This window comes from Vulpes vulpes, chromosome 12, assembly GCF_048418805.1.
Source record: "Vulpes vulpes isolate BD-2025 chromosome 12, VulVul3, whole genome shotgun sequence".
NCBI lineage: Eukaryota > Metazoa > Chordata > Mammalia > Carnivora > Canidae > Vulpes > Vulpes vulpes.
Window position 1 is genome coordinate 169,600,440 of NC_132791.1, and position 21,101 is coordinate 169,621,540.

The 21,101-nt window shown below is 50.5% G+C and overlaps 1 protein-coding gene across 3 annotated transcripts; it reads right to left on the reverse strand.

Annotated features, from left to right (window-relative positions):
- Position 1: 1 nt before the first annotated feature.
- DNAAF1 (dynein axonemal assembly factor 1) lies at positions 2-21,093 on the reverse strand. 3 transcript variants are annotated; one of them, XM_072731423.1, is made up of 12 exons: positions 20,950-21,093; positions 18,544-18,679; positions 17,746-17,837; positions 15,045-15,266; positions 14,764-14,930; positions 11,757-11,878; positions 8,716-8,882; positions 7,112-7,378; positions 3,851-3,945; positions 2,213-2,269; positions 1,007-1,370; positions 2-357 (listed from the first exon to the last, which is right to left on the reverse strand). In XM_072731423.1, exons 3-12 carry the CDS (start codon positions 17,834-17,836, stop codon positions 260-262), a joined length of 1,650 nt encoding a protein of 549 aa, XP_072587524.1. In that variant the 5' UTR covers position 17,837; positions 18,544-18,679; positions 20,950-21,093; the 3' UTR covers positions 2-259. The 3 variants fall into 3 exon arrangements, with proteins under 3 accessions (XP_072587524.1, XP_025860702.1, XP_072587523.1); XM_026004917.2 differs by having other exon boundaries at positions 20,803-21,014; XM_072731422.1 differs by having other exon boundaries at positions 2,213-2,302; positions 20,803-21,014.
- Between the last annotated feature and the right edge of the window lie 8 nt (positions 21,094-21,101).

The following is a 21,101-nucleotide window of genomic DNA, read 5'->3' on the forward strand; positions in this document are numbered from 1 at the left end:
CTCACGTGGATGCTAAAATGTCTGTAATGCTCAGTTACACAGCTTATGCCACAGAACCGGGGGAGGTCAGTCGTGTCCTGCTTTGAGAACAGGAACACGACTGTCGCACGCTTGCAGAGGCACAGTGGAGGGGCAGCTGAGGCCCCGAGCACTCTCAGAAAGGAAGGGGAGCCCAGTCAAGGGGGTGACCTGCGCCCACGGAGGGCCCTAGCCACCAGCTGTCCCCATTAGTGTGGGGGCGGAAGGGCCACTTGAGGGTTCAGTCCAAGCCAAATTCAATGTCCTCTCGGTCTCCTTCCGCCTCACGCTCCACAAGCTCGGGTTTAGACAGCGCCTCATTCTCTTTGGTGATGTTTTCTAAGGAGTTGGGAAAGGTCATTGTGTGCATGGGAACTGTGGGCAGCCCCTCGTGTGTTCCTGCCTGTGGGCCTCGGGTCAGCCAGGCCAGCTACTGGCCAGCGTCAGGTGAGAACAGGAATGCCTGAGCTCAGCAGAGGCCCAGCAACAGTTGCTGAACTAGCCACCCCACCCCATCCCATTGGCTCGTTCCAGTGAACACGACCCTGCTTTCCCCACTTCCCCAACACGTGCCTCTCCTTGGCCATGTGCATGGGCCCCAAGTGCCAGGCCAGGCTGAGCAGTCAACATGTGAATTGTCCTGCCCAGCCAGGTGTACTCTAGCTGGTCACCCCCTGCCTGGTGAGCCTCCCCTCCCCGCCAGCACCACCCCTCTCAGCATTCACCAGATCCTCTACCCTCAGGCCAGCAGTCACTCTCATTTTGTCCCACACTCCCAGTCGTCACGTCACCAGAGCCCACCTGCCCTCAGAAGCCTGAGTCCAGAGAGGCTGGGGGTGAATACAGGTTTCCAAGCCATCTCCATGGCCTGTTGTGAGCGGCCTCTCCAACCCATCAGCTGCCCTCCACTTGGGGTTGGGTTATTGGCAATTTCTTTCCCCCCATCCAAGCTTGGACCTCTGTGGTTCTGAAAGTAGGGTGGTCTTACCTGGGGAAGAGGCTGGAAGCAGGTCACCGTCCCCGTCCTCACTGGAAGGGGGTGGTAGGGGTGGTGTGTCCCTTTGGCAGGTTGGTGACCTTGGTGACTGGTCTGAAGCTTCCTCGCCGTGGAGCTCCTGGATCAGTGGGCGCAGGGACTTGGTGTCTCTACTTGGGGTTTCCGAGTTCCTCTTAGCTGCTTTAAATATGTCCGTAAAGGGTGTCTCAGCCTTCCTGGAGGTGTCCCTGGGGATTGCGAATATGTTTGAAAGGGCATCTGGGGTGTCTTCCAGCACTGGGAGTGAGGAGTAGTCCAGTTCGGGTTCACTGTCATCACTCAAGCTCGAGATGGCTGTCACCTTTGGAAAGCACATCTGTTAAGATAAAAACGTGTGTGACCCTTTCTGCTTTCCCAATAGTCACCTATAAAATGCCCAGTGCTGATTCTTTTTTTTTTTTTTAATCATAAAATACTCTGTTTCCACATATAAGACAGGCCTGAGGGAGCCTAACACTCTGCCCTTGGGAAGAGAGGCCTCAGCACCGATGCCCTTGGCCAGCCGTTCCCCAGCCCCGAGGTGGTGGCGAGGTGTGCAGCGGGGCTCCGCTCCAGCCCTCCGCCGGGTGTCCAGCCACACTCCCCCCACCAGTGCTGTGCCTGCTACACCAACACCACCCCCCAGGGCTCCAAATCGGCTGGCAGATGCTCCTCCGGGACCTAGCTCACTTGGAGATGAGGGGAGCTGTGGGGTGGGGTGTGTGTGTGTGTGCGCGTCTCCTAGCTTGCAATGTGCTCCTGCACAGAGACGGTGCCTTATGCTGTCCTCTCCCTCAGGCCCCAGTCTGGCACCCAGGCCCCAGCAATGCCGGTCCACGTGGGAGAGCCCCCATCCTGCCTCCTGCACTCCTCCTTCCCTTCCCTATCTGTGTGTCACTACAGGACAGACATCCTGAAAGTGCACACAAACTACCTCTGAAGGACAGAATTGTCCTCAGGGAATTATCTGCTAGGAGCAGTGAAGGTCAGTGACAAAACGTGTGTCCAGGAAGACACACGGGAGTCATCATAAGACCTGATGGAAGTGAGCGGCTGCACTTGCTCTGGAGAGGGGGCTCAGGGGGCCCGGGTGCATTAGGGGGGGAGCCGTGCTTTGTGGGTCACAGGGCCCGAGTGACCGTGACATCAGGCTGACAGTGGGAAAGCAGGGCTGATGACCTCATCTTGGCCGTCCAGAGCCTCGCCCACATCAGCGTCCTCCAAGTCCGGCAGGTCCTGGAAGAGCAAGCAAGTCCGTGAGCCTGGGTCCTGTGCAAGCAAAACGTGCGGAGAAATAAGGACCGCAAGCACTCTGGGGAACCGTGCGCACGCTGCCATCTGAGGATCCCAACCTCCTGGTTCCACTTGGCTTTGTCATCAGAGACGGGGCCAGATCACCTGGGAGAGATGTGAGGCCCAAACCACGTGCACTGCCAATGTCCAGATTCGTCCCGGGACTCGAAGTGCTATAAAATGAGTGTGGTTTGGGCCTCCCTGCAACTAGGGGGCTTTTGTGTTGTGGGTTTGTTGTCTCTTCCTCTAGAGCCACCAGCCCAGCACGTGAGGCAGGCAGCGATGGATGTGGTTGGATGTGTGACCTTGAGCCAGACTGCCAAGCTTGGTATTCCTGCTCTGTCCCTGCTTGGCTGTGGAGCCCTGGGCAAATTGCTTAACCTCTGTTTCTCCATCTCCTCGTCTGTGAAATGGGGATGAGAATGGTACCTACTGGCAGGGTCAGTCAACCAATATATGGTATCTTTAGAACAGTGCCAGGTACAATTAGAACCATGAGTAATGGGGCGCCTGGGTGACTCAGTCAGTGAAGTGTCTGCCTTCGGCTCAGATCATCACCCCAGGGTCCTGGGATCAAGTCCCATGTGGGGCTCCCTGCTCAGCGGGGAGTCTGTTTCCTCCCTCTCCCTTTGCCCCTCCCCTTGCTCATGCTCGCTCTCTCACTTTCTCTCTCAAATAAATCTTAAAAAAAAAAAAATTAAGCATTAGCTCTTAGCCATCCTATATACAGCTGGTTCTCTCTCCCCAGCTCTGTTTTTTACTCTACATAGGCTCTGAAAACTAGAAGCCTGCTCTGAACACTGACTGCTCCGTGTAAGTCCTGCTGAGCCACAGAAAATCGAGAAGGCTGCCTGGGAAGCCGGCAGGAGCTCACTCGTGCCCCGGGAAGCCGGCCATCCCACCCAGTGACCCAAGTGAGCACCGGCTGCCTGCAGGCCGTGAGGCTGAAGTGGGGAGAAATGCCTCCGCAATCTTGGTCCCCACCCCCAGCACGCTTCCCTGGCCAGGTGGGAAATGTGCGAACCCCATGGTACCCACCCCCATGGGCCAGGGCATTTATTGTGTCACCAACGTGGGCAAAGCCAGGACAGGGGTCCTCAAGGCCACATGCCCACCATCAAGAAGCAACAGGCCTGGATGTGGCACATGCTGCTCACTGGATGGCGTCAGCGGAGGACTGGAGGCGCCAGTGAAAAATGCCACATTCTCAGGGATTCTGTATTAGGCTCGCCAGAGAACTGCTCTGCAGTGTCACTTTGGAGAAAACGAATCGAGAGTTCTGTCAAGGGAGATGGGGAACCGTCTGGCCTGGCACCTCTCAATCTCGAACACACACACGTATGAACACCTGGGGAGACCATGTTAACAGGTCTGAGCATCCAGAATGAATTCTGAGCAGCTTGTGGATGGCAAGCCCGTTGGCCACGGAGCACACGTTGGTTCGTGAGGATTTGGAGGGTTTCCGTGTGATCCGATACCAACCATAAAGCAGACCCTTCTCTCCAGGGGCAGCTGTTTACTTACATCGATGAAGAGCTTCTCCTTCACCTCCAAATCTTCATCTCCAGCCACAGTCTCAGGGCTCGCGGTGTTGGGGGCCACAGTGTCGGGGGCCGGTTCTAAGAATGACACAGAGTTATTAGTCACCTCGGGGCTGGTTGTATGCTCAGTGCACAGGCTGACAAGCCCGAGGGCAGAGGGAGGCCAGCCCCAGAGACCGAAGCGCAAGAATCCCCAGATTAGGACCGGGTTCTGTCTAAAGAGAAAGGAGAAGAAGGAGAGGAGAGAGCCACCCTCTGGCTGGAACTGGGCAGTGACTCCGACAAGGTGAAAGTACTAGCCAGGTGGCAGTTTGGCCGGGGTGGCGGGCAGGGGAGTTGGATGGGAGGCAGGCTGGAGGTTCCAGGGTGACGGCCCTGCCCAAGACGGGCAGAGTCCACCACCTGTGGGGCCTGCCCGTCCCTGGTGGCAGCGCCAGCGTCCAGGAGGCTCACTAAGTAACACAGGGCTGCCTGCGAATGTGGAGCTGGGACGGGTCCCTCCTCCTACTCCGTCTCCCACTCCTGGACGTCCCCAGGCCCTATCCTTGGGTCCTGTTCTCTGCTTGCTCTTCAGCCTCATGGCTTCCATCATGAGAGATCCAAGGCTCAACCTTCCTGGCCACACACAGGTCCACCGTGTCCAGTTTGGCTCAGAGAACCCCAGTGGGCCTGGTGTCCCATGAAACAAGAAGGTGGGCAGAGGGCTTCTGTGGTCGCCGTTGTGGTTGGCTTTCCCTCGCTGGGTCCAGCGGTCACGGTCTCATCGCCGTCCCTGCGGCTTCTGCAATTCAGTGCTGGTTAGAACTACCATGGTCTGCTTCCCTTCCGGCCAGCCACCAGAAGCTTCTCAAGGCAGCAGCTGGGTCCCTTTGTTGCCTAAAAACAATCTGCTTAGGCTTTGTTTTGGGAAAAGGTAAGGCAGGGAAGAGATGAACAATTATTGGGAGTGTAGCTTACGTACCTCGTTCAATCCATGGCAGAGACTGTTTTCATTTCACAGTGGCTGAAACAGGCTCCCAAAGGTTTTGGGGTTTGCCTGCAGTCACTCAGCTGATTGAGGGGTTGGATGTGGCTTTGACCTCAGGATATCTATCTAGAAACTTCCCTGCCCCACCTGTACACAGTTTTAGTGAAACCTTGTGTTGTCCTCAGACCGTGCTGGGGACCAACAGGAAGCAGCTGAAGCCCTTCTGGGGAGGGTGAAAGGAGAGGCGGGAGGTGCCGTGATTTCCACAGTGGTGCAGGTGCTCCCCCTGCCCTGAGATGCAGACTTCCCATGGGCTTGGGAGGTGACTCGGGCACCCAATCCCGGCCCTGCTCCTCAGGGAGCCAGCACGGACTCCTGATCGCAGGAGGTGGTCCAGACTTCGCATGGAGGATGCAGCACAGCTGCTCACGCCGGCCACCTCCTCACTCCTCCCGTCCTCCACATATGAGGAAAGACGGTCCAACGCAGGAAAGGGGGATGGAAAGTAGTTGTTTAAACAGAAGGTTTTTAGGTTGAGATTGGCCCTTCTTGTGGCAGAGTCATTTGAATCAAAGTGGAAGGAGGATCTCTTTGCTCTGACAGCCCAGTTCACCTCTCGGGACGCAGACACCCAGAGGGGTTAGCCCAGGGGGAGCAGAGAGCAGGGGCCGGGGCAGTGCTGGCTTTGATCCCCGTGTCCACCATGCGCTTGCTCTCCTCTTGGAGAAAGTTACTTCACTTTTCTGAGCCTCTGTTTCCACTTCCATCAGATGGGGCCACACAAGACCTGGGAAGCCCTGGCCATCTCAGGGGGCAATGCATGTTGGATAACAGAGCTGCCTGTGTCTCGTGCTCCAGACCATGGCCACTGTGGTGAACAAGCTTCTTTTCAAATGTGTCTTCTGTCCATTCAGGAAGGCAAAGGCTGGCGTCCCTCAGGGGCCACTCTGCTGCCACACCAGGTGCAGCACCAGAGAGCACTGTTCTCTTTCTGTGGCAGTGGCCGCGGGGACAGAACTCTTCCCTCCTGTAGCGCTCGGGGGTGGGGCCTGGAGGGCTTGAACACTTGTCCCTCCTGCTCCTTCTTCCTTTCTGCCCACTGCCTCTCACTCCCCTGGGATCCCTGGGGAATTCCTGAGTCTCGGCCCTGGCAGAAACAGGGTTTCTGAGTTCCTGGGGGCGGGAGGTCTATCCCCCCCCCCCATATGCCTCCTGCCTAATGTGCATCTTTATCTCCCACACGCAGCCTGTGAAAGGAGTTGGGTTTTTCACATATCACTGAAGAAAAGGCTGTGGCTCTAAGTCCCCATGGATGGATAGTGGGGTACTTTCAGGGGTGGGGTCAGTTGAGTTCATCACTGAGGATGGTCTGCTCTGTCCAAATCCTTTCACTGGAAAGAGAATTCACCCCTACCTGGCACGCTGGGGTGTGGCCCTTGTCCCTCTGGCTGGTGGTCTCGGCGGTCTGGGGACAGGGTTACTTCTAGGTTTCTCTGACAGTGGGCACCTTCCTGCTGGGCACCTGTGTTCTGGGTCAGACCAGCTGAACTCCCCAAACAGACCCCAGATGCTGCTCAGGGGGACCACATGCTCCCCATCTCTCAAGGCCCTGCAGGTAGGGCATGGCCCAGGCCTGGCTCATCTTCACCAATGCTACAGCAATAGGACAGCATCCCAGGGAAGTCCTGGGTTTTTCCACTAGTTAGCAGGACTCAAGGAATGTGGCTGAACCCACGAGGGGGCCCGCTTTGCCTAGACCTGCATCGTCCACTGCAGTAGCCATAGCTGCACAAGGTTGGCTACTGAGCACTGGAAATGTGACCAGTACTCCTGAGGATCTGAAGTTCTTAATTTGTTTTGATTTTTGATTCATTTAAATTCTACACCTGAAGCAGTATAAAACAGCCTCCCTCCTTTTAGGAGGATTACATCTCCCTTGAACCAGGGAAAAGGTAGCATCCACATTGAGACGTGCTGGGTCAAATGCATACTGGGCTTTGACATAGTGCCAATAAAAGTATCATGTGAAGAATTTTATATTGATTAAAAGGATTATCTTTTAGATAGGCTGGGTTTGGTTAAAATATAATATTAACGTTTCACCCATTTACTAGAAAATATACTTTGGCCTCATTGTATTTCCACGGGCAGTGCTGCTCTGGCAAATGAGACACCACGTATACTGTGTCCTAATGGCACAGCAATGGGAAATGCCCCACAGGGTGGCTCAGAGGCTGTGGTCCCCCGGGGGGCCTCATGCAGCCCCCAGCTCCTTACCTTTGCAGGTGGCTCTGGGGGCGGCCGGCTTCAGGGCCTCCCCCAGGAGCAGCACCCCGGGCTCCTGGTCTTCAGTCTGCCCACTGACCTCCACAGGCAGCTCCTCTATGAGACTTGGCTTTTCCGGGCACAGCTCATCCTTGGCCTCGAAGCTTTCCCTGACAAACAGCTCCATTTTCTGCTGCCTCTCCTGCTCCTCATGAGACTTGTCCTTCCCCTGCATGCTGGCATCCACGTTCTGGTTCTCCTCTGGCACTGGCTCCTCCCCTGAACGAGAGATGACCAAAGGTGAGCCGGAAGGACCTGGGGTGGGGGGACAGTCTGGACATGTCTCGGGGACATGCAGCAAACTGCTGGGAGTGAGCTCAGGGCACCGTTGGGGATGCAGAGATGTCCATCCAAGTGTGCGCTGAGCACTGAAGCCACAGAGCTGTGTCCACGGAGGTGGGGGTGCACTCAACACAATCTAGGTGGACAATACAGCTGTTTGTTTTATTATTCCTTAAGCTTTTCCAAAAAACTCACCTCCCCAGGGAAACTCCAAGGAGCAAGGACCTAGTGCTCTCCCTGTCGGGATCTGTGACAATGTCTGTGAGCCAGCTCCTTGTGTGAGGAAGAACATGTGCCTGCATTTGTGTGCAAAAGCTTATTTATTTATACCCATCCCCACTACATGGGCAGAGAGAACTTCCTGCGTGGAGACAAATGGTGGATTTAAAGGAGCAAGAGTAGTAATGGAAAACCTTAATAACCATGTGGCTGAGATACGGGATGAAGACACAGACTAAGCCCCCGGGTCTAGATGCTGGCAGATTTATTGCTGTCAATGGTATTATGCGGGGTGAGCATGAAATCAGCACAATAGCACAGTGCTTTGATATGAACTCACGTTATTCAGAATAATGGCCCCACAAAGGGGTCTGCATCCTAACCCTAGAACCTGTCAGAATGTGACCTCACATAGTAAAAGGGACTTGGCAGAGGAGATTAAGGACCCTGAGATGGGGCGATGATCCTAGAGTATCCAGGTGGGCTCAGCATCACCACATAGATCCTAAAGAGAGGACGGCAGGGGGTCAGAGCAGGAGAGATTTGAAGGTCCTGCAGAGGAAGGTGGAGGAGGGGCCACAGGCCTAGGGATGGCAGCACTGAGGGGATCTCAACAAGCTGGAAAAGATGAAAAAATGGATTCTCCCCAGGAGCTTCCAGAAGGAATGCAGCCTTGGCCACACCTTGATTTTAGCTCCATGAGACTCACAGACTCACGTTCAACTTCTGACCTATAAAATTGTGTTGTTTTAAAGCCCCTAAATTTATGGTAATTTGTCATGACAGTCATAAAAAACGAATAGATCATTTATTTTGGAAGACTGAGGCTATTTTAACACAACTGCACTTTTATCACTGAAAGTGGCTTGAAACTGCCCATTAATGCTGGGGCTCTTCCTAACCCTTGGCAGGTGGGTGAGGCCACATGCACAGGCATCCGCAGGTGTGTGAATGATCGGTCAAAGCTAAATCCCAGAGATGAAAGGCCAAGTTCCCCAGCCCAGATCTCTAGTCTACACAGAGTCCCGGGTGCTACTGCTGCCCAGAGCGCGTACCTCCCTCCTGGCTGGCTTTCTGCCGCTTTCTCTCTTCTGCCTGCTGCTTGATCATTGCTAGGGCTTCAATGCTGTCCTGAATCTTCTTCCGGTCTCTGCTCTCCCACTTCTCTCTCTCCTCCTTCTCCGCTGCAAGCCCTCCCCTGGCCCAGGCCTCTGCACAAGCTCTGTTGATGAGGACAAACAAAAAACAGAAATTGGAGAGTTCCGAATTTTCAACAAGGTAAAAGTAATTCAAAATATACTGTCTCACCAAACTCGCTCATTTTCCCCAAATCAAACTGAAGGCACATGGGACGTGTGGCCACAGAATATCGGTTAACATATGCACACTCCCCTCCTTAATGGCTTGCAAAGGCTTCTTGATGCAATGCCAAAAGCACCAGCAATAAAAAGGAAAAATAGAGAAACCAGACTCCATCAAAATTAAAAATGTTTGTAACACAAAGAATACCACAAAGTAAAAAGACACCCCACAGAATGTGGGAAGATATCTGCAAGTCATACACCTACTAGGGGATGAGTATATAGAATAAAGAACTTCTATGACTCATGAATACAAAAACAACACAATTTAAAAGTAGAACAATTTAAAAGAATGAAATTAGAAGCCATGAATTGGGAGAAAATATTTACAAGAAAGACAACTGATACATGGCTTATGTTCAAAACAGACAACTATGAGACCTCAAAAAAAGAAACAACCCACAATTAAAAAAAAAAAAAAAAAGCAGGAAACGACCTAGACACTTCATCAAAGAAGACAGGCAGATGGCAAAGCAGCTCAGTGTCCTTTGACATCAGGGAATTGCGGGTTACAACAAGGAGGTGCCACTTCACGCCTATTAGGACAATTGATATCCCAAACACTGACACCAGATGCTGGGAAGGAGGTGGAGCCCACTCATCCTGGTGGGAACACAGGCTGGTGCGGCCCCCTGGAGGAGAGCCTGGCAGCTACAGAGCTACGAGTAATCTTCCCTACAAGCTGGCATTGTGCTCCTAAGTATCTGCTCAACAGAGTTGAAAACCAGTGTCCACACAAAACCCAGCACACAAACATTTGTAGCGGCACCTGTCACAAGAGCCCCAGAGTGGAAACAACTGCAAAGTTCACCAATTCCTGGATGAATAAAACATGGTGTCTCCAAATGGAATATTCTTTCGTGAAATTTTTTTGGAATGAGTTACTGATCTACACTGCAGTGTGTATGAGCCTTGAAACTATTGTGGAAGTGAAAGAAGCCAATCACACAAGGCCACATATTGTACTATTCCATTGATAGGAAATATCCAGCATAGGAAAAAAAAAACAAAAAAACATGGAGATGGGGCTAGAAGAGAGAGGGGATGAGGAATATCAGCTAATGAATAAGGGTTAGTCTTTTGGGGCAATACAAATATTTTAGAATTGATGTGGTGATGGCTGCACAACTCTGTGAATATACCAGAAGCCATCGAGTTGTACACTTTAAGTGGGCAAACTGTTCTAGGGGCTGGGGATACAGCAGGTTACAAGAGATGACAATACTCGCTCTATTAGAGCTGCCTTTTTATGGGGAAAGATACTCAAAAAGGAAACAAGTATGTCAAAGGCTGATGTGTCCAAAGAAAAGAGAGCCGGTTAAAGAGACACCAGGTGGAAAAGGTGCTCCTGAGATGGAGAGCTGCCTGAGGGGACAGGTGATCAGACACCTGCAAACACCTATAAGGAGCCTCCTTGGCAGGGAGAACAGCAAGTGGCTGATGTGGGACAGCAAGGGGATGGGAGGAATTAGGGCTCAAACCCCAGTGAGTCCGACCCCTGAACCAGAGTGGCAATATGCAAAGAGGCTGGCTCCTATCCCTGCTCCCACTTTCCTGTGGCTCAGCACCACCCATGGTTGAGGCTCAGAATCCTTAGCTGCTGCTCCCATGGGTTTATTCCTTCTGAGCCCAGCACTTCTCAAATCCCACCTGTTACTCACAAGGAGCCTGTGGTCATATTGTCCCCACCTTCCTGATGAGGAATGTGAGGCTGAGGGAGCCCACCCAAGGGAACAGACCTCAGGGCTGCAGGGCTGTGTTTCAAAGTCACTGCCTAGGCTCTGCTCCGTGGCCCGTGGCCCCTGGGTGCCATGGAGCTGGGTACGCCTTCCCCCAACTTCCCAGGAGCAGGTGGTCTTGTTTTCTTCACCTGGAGGCTCTCACTTCTACTTGAAATATTTGTTAGTTTAACTTTGTGAATTCAAAAACATACTACCAGCTACACTGCTTCTTAAATGCTGTGTACCTTAGAGTTTAGATTGCATTTCACTTCAAGCAGCCCATGGTACAGAGATTTTATTCTAAGTGAGAATCAATGGTGACCTAAATTAAAAACATAGATACAAGAGTCGTGACCATACACATGGCAGTCCCAGGTTCAATATTCTTAATATAAAAAATACCTCCTATGAAAAAAAGAAAAAAGAAAAAAAGGAAAAAAAAAAGACCTCCTATGAACCAATAACAAAGGGACCTCCAAAGGAAACTGGGAGGAGGTTATAAATGGGGTGCTCACAGGGCAAGAGATCCACCTGCCTGACAAACACATAAGAGTGCCCAACCTCATCAGTTACCCCACAGTAAGATGAGATACAGACTTCACTCATTGAGTCGCCTGATGAAGATTTCATTTATATGGCTATGTCTGATGAAGTCATGAATCATCACAAACTTTCTAGAAAATGATTAGGAAATATTTGCAAGCACCTCTACAAAATCTCAAACTGCAGTCTTTAACCCAATAATACAACTACTCAAATCCCACCCTAACAAAATCAGCAATGAGGTCAGAGACTTATGTGTAAGGATAGTTGTAAGAGGATTATGAAAAAAAAATCAATGAGTAAGTGCTCAAGAATAGGTAATTTCTTATTATAAACAATTATGTAGCCATTAAACTTGTTTCCTAAGAATATTGCAAATGCTCGCAATTCAGCAACGTGTACAAGTTTATTATTAAGCGTGCTCAACCATTACGTACTAACATGCGACCCAAAGACTTCTCTCCTCCTTACCTGTCCTTTGGGAAAACTGGCCTGTCATCCAGGTATGTTAAGTGTTTCAGCCGAACGGTGACAGTCTTTCGATAATTAGCGATGTGCCTGATAACGGGGTTTCCCATCAAATTCAGTACGCGCTGGAAGCATAACAGGCAGAGCCAGACTGATTACTAACAAACATGGGTATGATTCAAATAGTCTACACGTGCTGTGCTCTGAGAGTACACAAATAAGACACCTGTGCCCCCCACCACCCCCAGATGACTTTATCAGGGAAGCTAGAAGGTTTTCCTTGCTTTTTGGCCATCAGAACTGTCCTGGTAATGGAGCAGCCCATTCTTGTACTTCAACCACAGACCTGAAATCTCACTGTCCTTCCAGAACAATCTTGGAAAACACGTCTGGAGGCCTGTCTAACTCAGCGAGGACGTTATTTTGCTCACCCAAGCTCTTTGGCTGACATTAGCTTCAGTCTAATTGGCTGTTTTCTCACCTTCCCAGCCAGGACTCATTTTAAGAAAGCGTACACAGCAGCCAGGCAGATGGGAAGCTCAGATAGGGAAAGGATGGAATGTGCCAGCTCGCCAGGCTCACGCATCTGCTGGATGTCATGTGGCATCCACTGTCTTTAAACCCTGTCTCCTCCTTTCCTGCCCGTGCCCTTTCCTGCCCTTAGAGAAGTGGGCAGCTAAAGTAACATGCAGCAGAAGATCCACTTAAAACTAGTTTGCCTGAACTCATGAGTTTTCTTTTTAAGATTTTATTTATTTATTAATGAGAGACACAGAGAGAGAGAGAGAGACAGAGAGACAGAGAGACAGAGACACAGGCAGCGGGAGAAGCAGGCTCCATGCAGGGAGCCCGACGTGGGACTCGATCCCAGGACTCCAGGATCACGACCTGAGCCAAAGGCAGATGCTCAACTGCTGAGCCACCCAGGCGTCCCACTCATGAGTTTTCTTATTGAAAGTGGTCTGTGTTATTGGAAAAAACAAATATACTGCAACCTAGTAAGGTTAACATTCCCCAAACTTCATTCTGGTGGGTATTTACTCTGTGGGACTGGGGGAATGGAGGTGTGTATGTGCGTGCAATATACACCCCAGAGCAGGCATGAGGGGGCTGCATTGTGGGTGGAGATTTATTTATTTTTAAAGATTTTATATGGGTGGAGAATTTAATAGCAGACATGAAACAGGGTGCCTAGGTGGCTCAGTTGATTAAGTACCCAACTCAGGGTAATGGGATCCAGCCCCACATTGGGCTCCATGCTCAGTAGGGAGTCTGCTTGAGATTCCCTCTCTCCCCTTCCCCCTCTCTCTTCCCCTGCTTGCTCACTCTCTTTCTCTCTCTCTCTCTCTCTCTCTCTCTCTCTCTCTCACATACACATACATACATACATAAAAAATTTTAAAAACCAATCACAAAATAATTGTAAAGCAGACTGCTTTTGTCATGGACTGAACTGTGTTCCCCATCCCCAAATTCATATGTTCAATTTCTAACCCAGCACCCCAGAATGTGGCTGTATTTGGAGAGAGGGCCTTTAAAGAGGTGATTCAGATTACAGGCCCTGGTCCCACCCGACTGCTGTCCTTAGAAGAGGGGATTGGAACACTGACATGTAGAGGAGATGATGCGAGGACACGGGACACAGGGAGAAGCCCCCTCACCTACCCCCGGCACCACAACTGTGGACTATTCCTACCCTCTTAGAATCATGAGAAGATAAATTTCTGCTGTTTAAGCCACCCAGTGTGTGATAATTTGTTATAGCAGTTAAGCAAAAAGAAAATAAAGTGTTATATGACACAGCTGTATATGATCGCTGTGTGCTGGCAGTTCTAAACGAGTCCTCCCTGACAATCAGAACACTATTCCTGACCTATGATTTGCTCGCTATTTCTCTTTAAATCATCTCACTTTTTCCTTACATATCCACACCCTAGGCAGTACACGGTGAACTCAGGGTTTTGGGGTGCTATCTTTAATGTTTTCCCTAGAGCACATGACAACATGCACACACAAGAAAGCAAGGAGGCTGTCAAGGGCTACTGGAGTTGAGTCACAAGGACACAGGAAGCAGCTGCCTGGAGGGGTCCCCACAGGCCGGAAGATGGGACCATCTGAATATCCAAAACTAAAATGACAGCAAGGATGAAATCAGATCAAGTACTATATACATAAACCATGGTTCATAATGACACAAGGGAAGGAAAAACCATTCCTTGTCACTGTTCGTGGTTGCTAGGTGCTTGCCCCCTTTCTCTGAAAATCCATGAATAAAAAGAACCAAACCTCCATCCTGGACTCTTCTGTGCGAACTCTATATTAGGGAACCCTTAGGTGATGAGGGAGGTGCTCGTCAGAGAACGCTCCAGCTAATAAACGAGGCAGGGATGGGAGGGCTGGACAATGGCCACTACGTGGCTCCAGAAGCCATGACTCATGAGGCAGAGTCGGTGTCTACCAGCAGCTGCTATACAACTGGGGACAGAGGGATGAGGGCTTTTTCCTGGCTGCGGCAGGCTGACCACGTGGGTCCCCATCAGGCTGTCTTTGAGTTACAACAGAGGCAACCAGACATGAGAAGGCCCTGTGACATGACGCAGCCACACACCTCCCAGGCAAACCCTGGACCTGGACTGGACCGAGCCTCCGGCTCCATCAGCATTCCACAGGAAATACGGGACCAGCAGAACATGTTACATGACACCCCGGGGATGCAATCAACCAAATCCAGATGTGGCAGTCCTGAAAACGGGACTGGTGTCTTCGGCAGATTGATGGGAGGGGACAGCAGAGACTAAGAGTGACACCCTCCCCCCGCCCCCGAGGAGATTCACACTGAAGTGTTTGTGGACAAAATGACACAGTACCTGGCATTCAAGTGCTCCAGCTAAAGACATCAAGAGGACAGGCTGGGTAAAGAAGGTCGGAGGAAAGGAGGGGTGGGGGGAGGCAAGGGGGGAAGAGATTCAGTTTCTAAAGAATGCAAGTTTTGTGTGCATGCACATTTTACCAAGTCAGGCATGCTCTCCAGGACACTCAGGATTTCTGGATCACTCAGCTTGTTGTGGGAAAGGTCAAGGACGCAAAGTTTCAAACACTCCTTCAGATGCTGAATGTCTTCCACGGTCTCTAAGTGGTTGTGGGCCATCTGGAGCGTGTTCAGGACTGGCAGGCAGGCTGGAAGGTGAGGTCAGCAGAAGTGAGCAACAAAAGTATAAAGTACCTTTAGGACCTCCCCCAAGGGAAAGCGGTGGATCTAGTGGCATAAGGACCCTCGTGGGGGCAGCTCACAGAGGTTTTCAATGGTCTTGATGTAATTGTTGCTCAGGTTAAGAGCATCCAGTTTCTGTAGAGATTCTAAGTTCTCGATTTTATGAAGCAGGTTCACTTGCAAGAAGAGGCAGCGCAATTCGGTCTGGGCTTCCAGATTCTCGATTTTCTGTATTCCATTGCACTCCAGCCAGAGACAACGTAGCCCTGTGTACTCTTCCAAGTTCTCGATCCGACTGAAACCTAGTGAGAAGGAAGGGGGGTGCTGGCTAAGCTCCTCCATGCATGCAAGACACAGGGTCACCCTCGTTTTTGACTACCCGTCTACCGTCCACATGCCCTTCCCCTAGTGACACCATGGGAGCATTCCTCTGCTGATACTGCCCCGTGGCTCCCCGAGCAGCCAATCAGAGGCACGGCCATTCGCTCTGGGCTGGTCACACTTAGCCAAGCAGGGCCAACTTTGATGGACCCTGGAAGGTTTTCCCGGCTCCACTGGAGAGAATGGGGAATTGCCAGCCCCATGGGGTGAAGCCTAGTGCTGCAGCAGCTGCCTTCCCTTCTTGGTTGGCAGTGGGTGGAGGCGAGGGATCACCTGCCCCCAGTGAATCAGAGGAGCAGGGCCAACCAAGCGAAGGAAACAGGCATTGCGGTGAAGCCATGCCGTGAGCACAGGGATCCAGCTGAGCCCGAGGCCAGTGCAAACTGTGGGTCCTGTTCTTTTTTTTTTTTTTTTTTTTTTTATGATAGTCACAGAGAGAGAGAGAGGCAGAGACACAGGCAGAGGGAGAAGCAGGCTCCATGCACTGGGAGCCCGATGTGGGATTCGATCCCAGGTCTCCAGGATCGCACCCTGGGCCAAAGGCAGGCGCCAAACCGCTGCGCCACCCAGGGATCCCTGTGGGTCCTGTTCTATTTTTCAGTTTTAGGAGCCAAATTTAAGGTAAGGAGAACAAACACTTTGTTTACGTTGGTAACTCATTATCAGTTTGTAACTGGGGGTTCATCTGTTATCACCAAAGCCCTTGAAAGTTATTCTGTTGCCTAAAAAAGTTTTGATTATAGTTACAGTATCCCTGGTGAGCCAGAATGAGCCAGCTAAGCCATTCCCCCAGTTCCGGCCCTTGAAATAGCAGATAGTGAATTCAGTTGCTAGGTTTGTGTGGTCTAGGGGAGCAGGAGCGAATACGGGCACATCTCCATCCTGGCTCTTCCACCTTCTAACTCTGCACTAAGTCTGACCTGTTGGATCCTCTTCTCCCCACCTCTTCAATATTGGTCCCCTGGGCTCTCCCCTAAGTCATCCTATTCACTGTGACACCTACATGTTGGGTGCCAGATTTTGGAGATGGCAACGTGGAGGTGTGGAGACCAGTTAGGAGTCCTCGCATTTCCTTAAGGGGTGTGTGCTGCTGGCGCCCTTCCTCGGTCTCCCTGGCATGGCATGCCTCGCGGTGGCTGCCCCAACCCCCAGATGCCAGGCTGCACGTGCCTCTGCATCGCCAGCAGAGTACAGAAGAGTTCCTACTAAAGGAACACACAGAGGGTCTATGAAGTGAGTTGACCACCCGAATTTCAGAGGAAGCTGAAGCTGTCCCTCCTTTTCATCACTGCTGGGACTAGTGAGGTCTACGGACCCTCGCTGGGTTTACATGGGATCCTGCACACTAGGCCTGGGGCCCCTGGGGTGCCACTCTTCATGCTTCTCTGACCTGGGAGGCACTAATCACCCTCCTCTTTCGAGATGTGTCCCACCCAAGCCCAGCGTTCACTACTGGATTGCTGGTTTGAGAAATGTTTAAGTCCTTCAGAAAATATAAGTAAAGGATGTCAACATGCTTCCCTGGTATCTATATACTCAGTGGCCCCTTTTATCAGCTCCAGTCAGTGAAGACTTGTCAAGGAAATATTATTGCTTTTCTACAGATCTTCACTGAACTCTGAAATTTTTCCTTTTCTTTTCTTTTCTTTTCTTTCTTTCTTTCTTTCTTTCTTTCTTTCTTTCTTTCTTTCTTCTCTTTCTTTTCTGATTTTACCCATTTATTCATGAGAGACAGAGAGAGACAGAGGGAGAAGCAGGCTCCCTGTGGGGAGCCCAATGTGGGACTCAATCCTAGGACCACAGGATCACAACCTGAGTTAAAGGCAGATGCTCAACCACTAAGCCACCCATGTGCCCCTCTTTTTTTTTTTTTTTTTTAAGATTTTATTTATTCATGAGAAAGAGAGAGAGAGAGGCAGAGACACAGGCAGAGGGAGAAGCAGGCCCTATGCAGGGAGCCCAACATGGGACTCGATCCCAGGTTTCCAGGATCATGCCCTGGGCTGAAGGCGGTGCTAAACCACTGAGCCACCCAGGCTGCCCCTTCTTTTTTTATTTTAAATATTTTATTTATTTATTTGACACAGGGAAAGAGAGAGAGAGAGAGAGAGAGAGAGAGAGAGAGAGAGAGAGAGAGAGAGAACGAACAGCAAGGGCAGTGAGAGGGAGAAGCAGGTTCCCCACTGAGGAGGGAGCCTGACCCACGGCTCCATTCCAGGATCCTAGGAACATGACCTGAACTGAAGGCAGACGCTTAAATGGCTGAGCCAGCCAGGTACCCCAAAACTCTGAAATTTCTACTCAAATATACTTTGAGAATTCCAGAGGATCCCAGCAAGAAATTTTTTTATACCACTAGAGCCTTCTGCCTGACAGCAGACCCCTCTACCAGGTCCTTACCTTTAAAGTGTAAATACAGTGTATCATTCAATGCTGGGGTAATATAAAGCTTGTGTTGCTTGCAGAGTTTTTGCAGGAAACTTTTAGTCATTCTGTTAAGTGAGAAACATGAATAAGAAATTTATTTCAATTTGTCAGCTGTGAAACATTCCAAAAATTCTTTAGCACACCCATTTCTTCTCCAAATTCCAAAATAACCTAAGTGGCTGATAACTTTTCTTTTTTTTCTTTTCTTTTCTTTTTTTTTTTTTTTTTGCCTAATCAACTATTTAAAGTTCTTTTTTTGTATACCTTTCAGGGCCTCCTCCAATATCATTACTTTCAGCATTCCTAAAAATTGCAATGTATGTTCTAATAAAAATACTTTTAATAGTGTCATCAAGAACTACTGATGTTTCTCTCTCCAGGCCTGGCATTAAAGTTTAATACACTGTGGTTAGTTGTGCTATAGATGCAGTGCCATTCTGACTCTGGTACTAATTCTCAGACACTGGGCCAACTATTTAATTTCCGTGAGCCTCAATTTCCTTATCTGTTCAAAGGGGTGATTACAGCAGGACACCTGGGTGGCTCAGTGGTTGAGCGTCTGCCTTTGGCTCAGGGTGTGATCCTGGTGTCATGGGATCGAGCCCTGCATTGGGCTCCCTATGGGGAGCTTCTCCCTCTGCCTATGTCTCTGCCTCTCTGTGTCTCTCATGATTACATAAATATAATCTTAAAAAAAGGGGTGTGTGTGATTATACCATCTACTTTCCTCAGTAAATGTGTGCTGTAATTGGCAGCAACATGCTCACATACCTGGGGCTGTGATTTTCCTGGTCATCTCTCTCATTTGCTAAGCAACTGCCCGACCTGCTGTCGCCACTCTGTTTCTGCTTGCTTGGGTAAGATGTGTCAGAAGGACTCACACATGTTTCCTTCGGATCATTAATTTCTATAAAATAAGGGAATAGAGATCAAGAGATGTATAAAATGTTTGCCCAATTTCAACTTGATTAGTAAATGTTGGCTTTTAATATGGAACATGAGGGCTCTTTAAATGTATGACGATTTGTAAAGCATTGGTAAAGACTACGGCAAGTTCACTTCTAGGGAGGTCCTCCATGAGAGCTTTTGTACAGGTGCACAAGGATGCATGTACAAAGGTATTCATTACTGTATTACTTTTAATAGCAGAAGACAGTCAACAATGCAAATAACCACCCGTGGTGGCTAGTTACGTAAAACAACGGATTAGTATCTGCCTTGGGGAAGAATGCACTACATCAATCAATACAGATAATTCTCAGAAACACGTAGGAGAAAATAAAGCAAGTTTCATGATAAGCACATATATATACCATTTATATAAGTTAAAAACATACAAACCAATGTTATGAGGTGTTTATGGACAAATAATATATATACATAGAGAGAGAGAGGAGGGGAGAAAGCATGTGTGGAAGGGAGGGTGGGAGGGAAGAAGGGAGAGACAGAAAGAGAGAGAGAGAGACAGATGTGATTGAAAGAATCCACACAAAAATTCTGGACAAGGGAAGGGGAGGAGGGTATAGGAATGAGAATTGGGGGGAGAAGGGCAAAAGGAACATCGACTTTATTTGAAATGTCCTAAATTAAAAAAAGAAGACTTTAGGGGATCCCTGGGTGGCGCAGTGGTTTAGCGCCTGCCTTTGGCCCAGGGCGCGATCCTGGAGACCAGGGATCGAATCCCACATCGGGCTCCCGGTGCATGGAGCCTGCTTCTCCCTCTGCCTCTCTCTCTCTGTGACTATCATAAATAAATAAAAATTAAAAAAAAAGACTTTAAGTAAAAATGATAAAATTTTAATCATTTTCAACTTTTAGTGATGATACATGGGTATTTGTTACAATGTTCTCTCTTCTTTTTAAAAAGTGCCCCAAAGAAAAACCACAGGAAAAGAAACAAAAGTGTCGAAAACATCTTTGGTAAAAAGAGAATGAGCACATTCAAAGGCACTTAATTTTTTTTTAAAGGTCAATCAAAATTGGCCAGTTCAAATGCACTTAAATCTTTAAGAGTTGTTGGCTGCTGTGCTCTATGTTCCTGTGGTCTATCGAACCAGACTAACCACTCTGTGTGTGGGACAGAGTCTTACACTCTTCCATTTCCCACTGCATGCAATGTTCAGCCACAGGAGGTGCCAGATAAGTGTTTGGGGGAATAAATACACAAGAGGTGTTCAGCATACATAATAATTGATTATCTGAATAACAAGAGCTACTGTTGATTAATGGCCCACTGTAGCCCAGAAACCTAATATAATCACCCCTACCTACAGACCAGTAGACTGCCCCCCCCCCCCCCACCAAAGAGAGGCTAAACTCTGGGCTGTCAGCCATAAAACTGGCAAGTTGCAGAGCTGCAATCTGTACCCAGGGTGAATACCTCCAAAGCCTGTCTCTTTCCAGTGAGCCACACAGCTTCCCTGCAGCTCTTCATACAGGGCTTGCCTGGACGGCTAATGCTCCAGACACGCTTGTTGAGTGAGTACAAAAAACGAAATACAAATCAAGTAGCTTATGCAGCCATTGAAAGATTTCCCTTGGGGCCCCAAGCAAAGTGAGAGCAGAGGCTGAAAGCTGTCTGGGAAGCTGGTGAGGAGTCACCCACTGACCTCAGAACCACCAGCTCCCCATTCACTCTCTACCATGGGTCAGGCACTGGACTGGACCCTGCTAATTCAGTCAGGACGTCCTGCCCCCAGAGCCTTTGATCTTTGATCTTGCAATAAAGGGGTACATTCCAAATAGGTAACAGGCGGGCGCTGGGGAGGCGGGGTGCTGGGTAAGGGCTTGCTCCGAAGTCCGACTGTCCAGCGGGAGTCTGTGCTGTCAAGGACCTCACGAGGGTAATGTCTCTGGAGCAAGTTCCGTAACCTCTCTAAGTCTCAGTTTCTCCGATTGCATGAAACGGGGAGGAGTGCCCATCGCTGGGGGCGGGAGCGCCCGTCATTATTACTATGGGTCCCGCCGGCCCGCCAGGTCAGGGTGGTGCCGGCCGCAGCCCCCCCTCGGCTCCCGGGCAGCGGTGTGCACCTTCCTTGCGGCCCGCCGGGCCCGCGTCCCCGTGGTCGCCCGCCGACTGCTCCACGCCCGGCTCCTGTGCGCGGCCCTGCCCCGCCCGCCCGTCCACCGCGGGCCCCGAGGCCTCGGGGTGCATGCTTATCCGGAAGCCCCGCACACCCTGCTCCGCGGGTCGCCGAAGCCGCCCGCCGGGTCAGCGACGCGCTGCTTTCCTTCCCCGCCCGCCGCCCGCCGCCCGCGTCGGAGTCGTTGGCCGCCCAACGCTTGCCGGGTCGCCACGGCAACCGCCGCGCACGCGCACTCGGGGGGGG

Coding starts and splice junctions, on each gene's coding strand:
- DNAAF1 (XM_072731422.1), bottom strand. CDS start 20,926: ATGCACCCCGAGGCCTCGGGGCCCGCGGTGGACGGGCGGGCGGGGCAG. Junction 1,371..2,212: donor CTCTGGACGGCCAAGATGAG/GTCATCAGCCCT, acceptor TTATCTTAACAG/ATGTGCTTTCCAAAGGTGAC. Junction 358..1,006: donor GCTTCCAGCCTCTTCCCCAG/GTAAGACCACCC, acceptor CCAACTCCTTAG/AAAACATCACCAAAGAGAAT.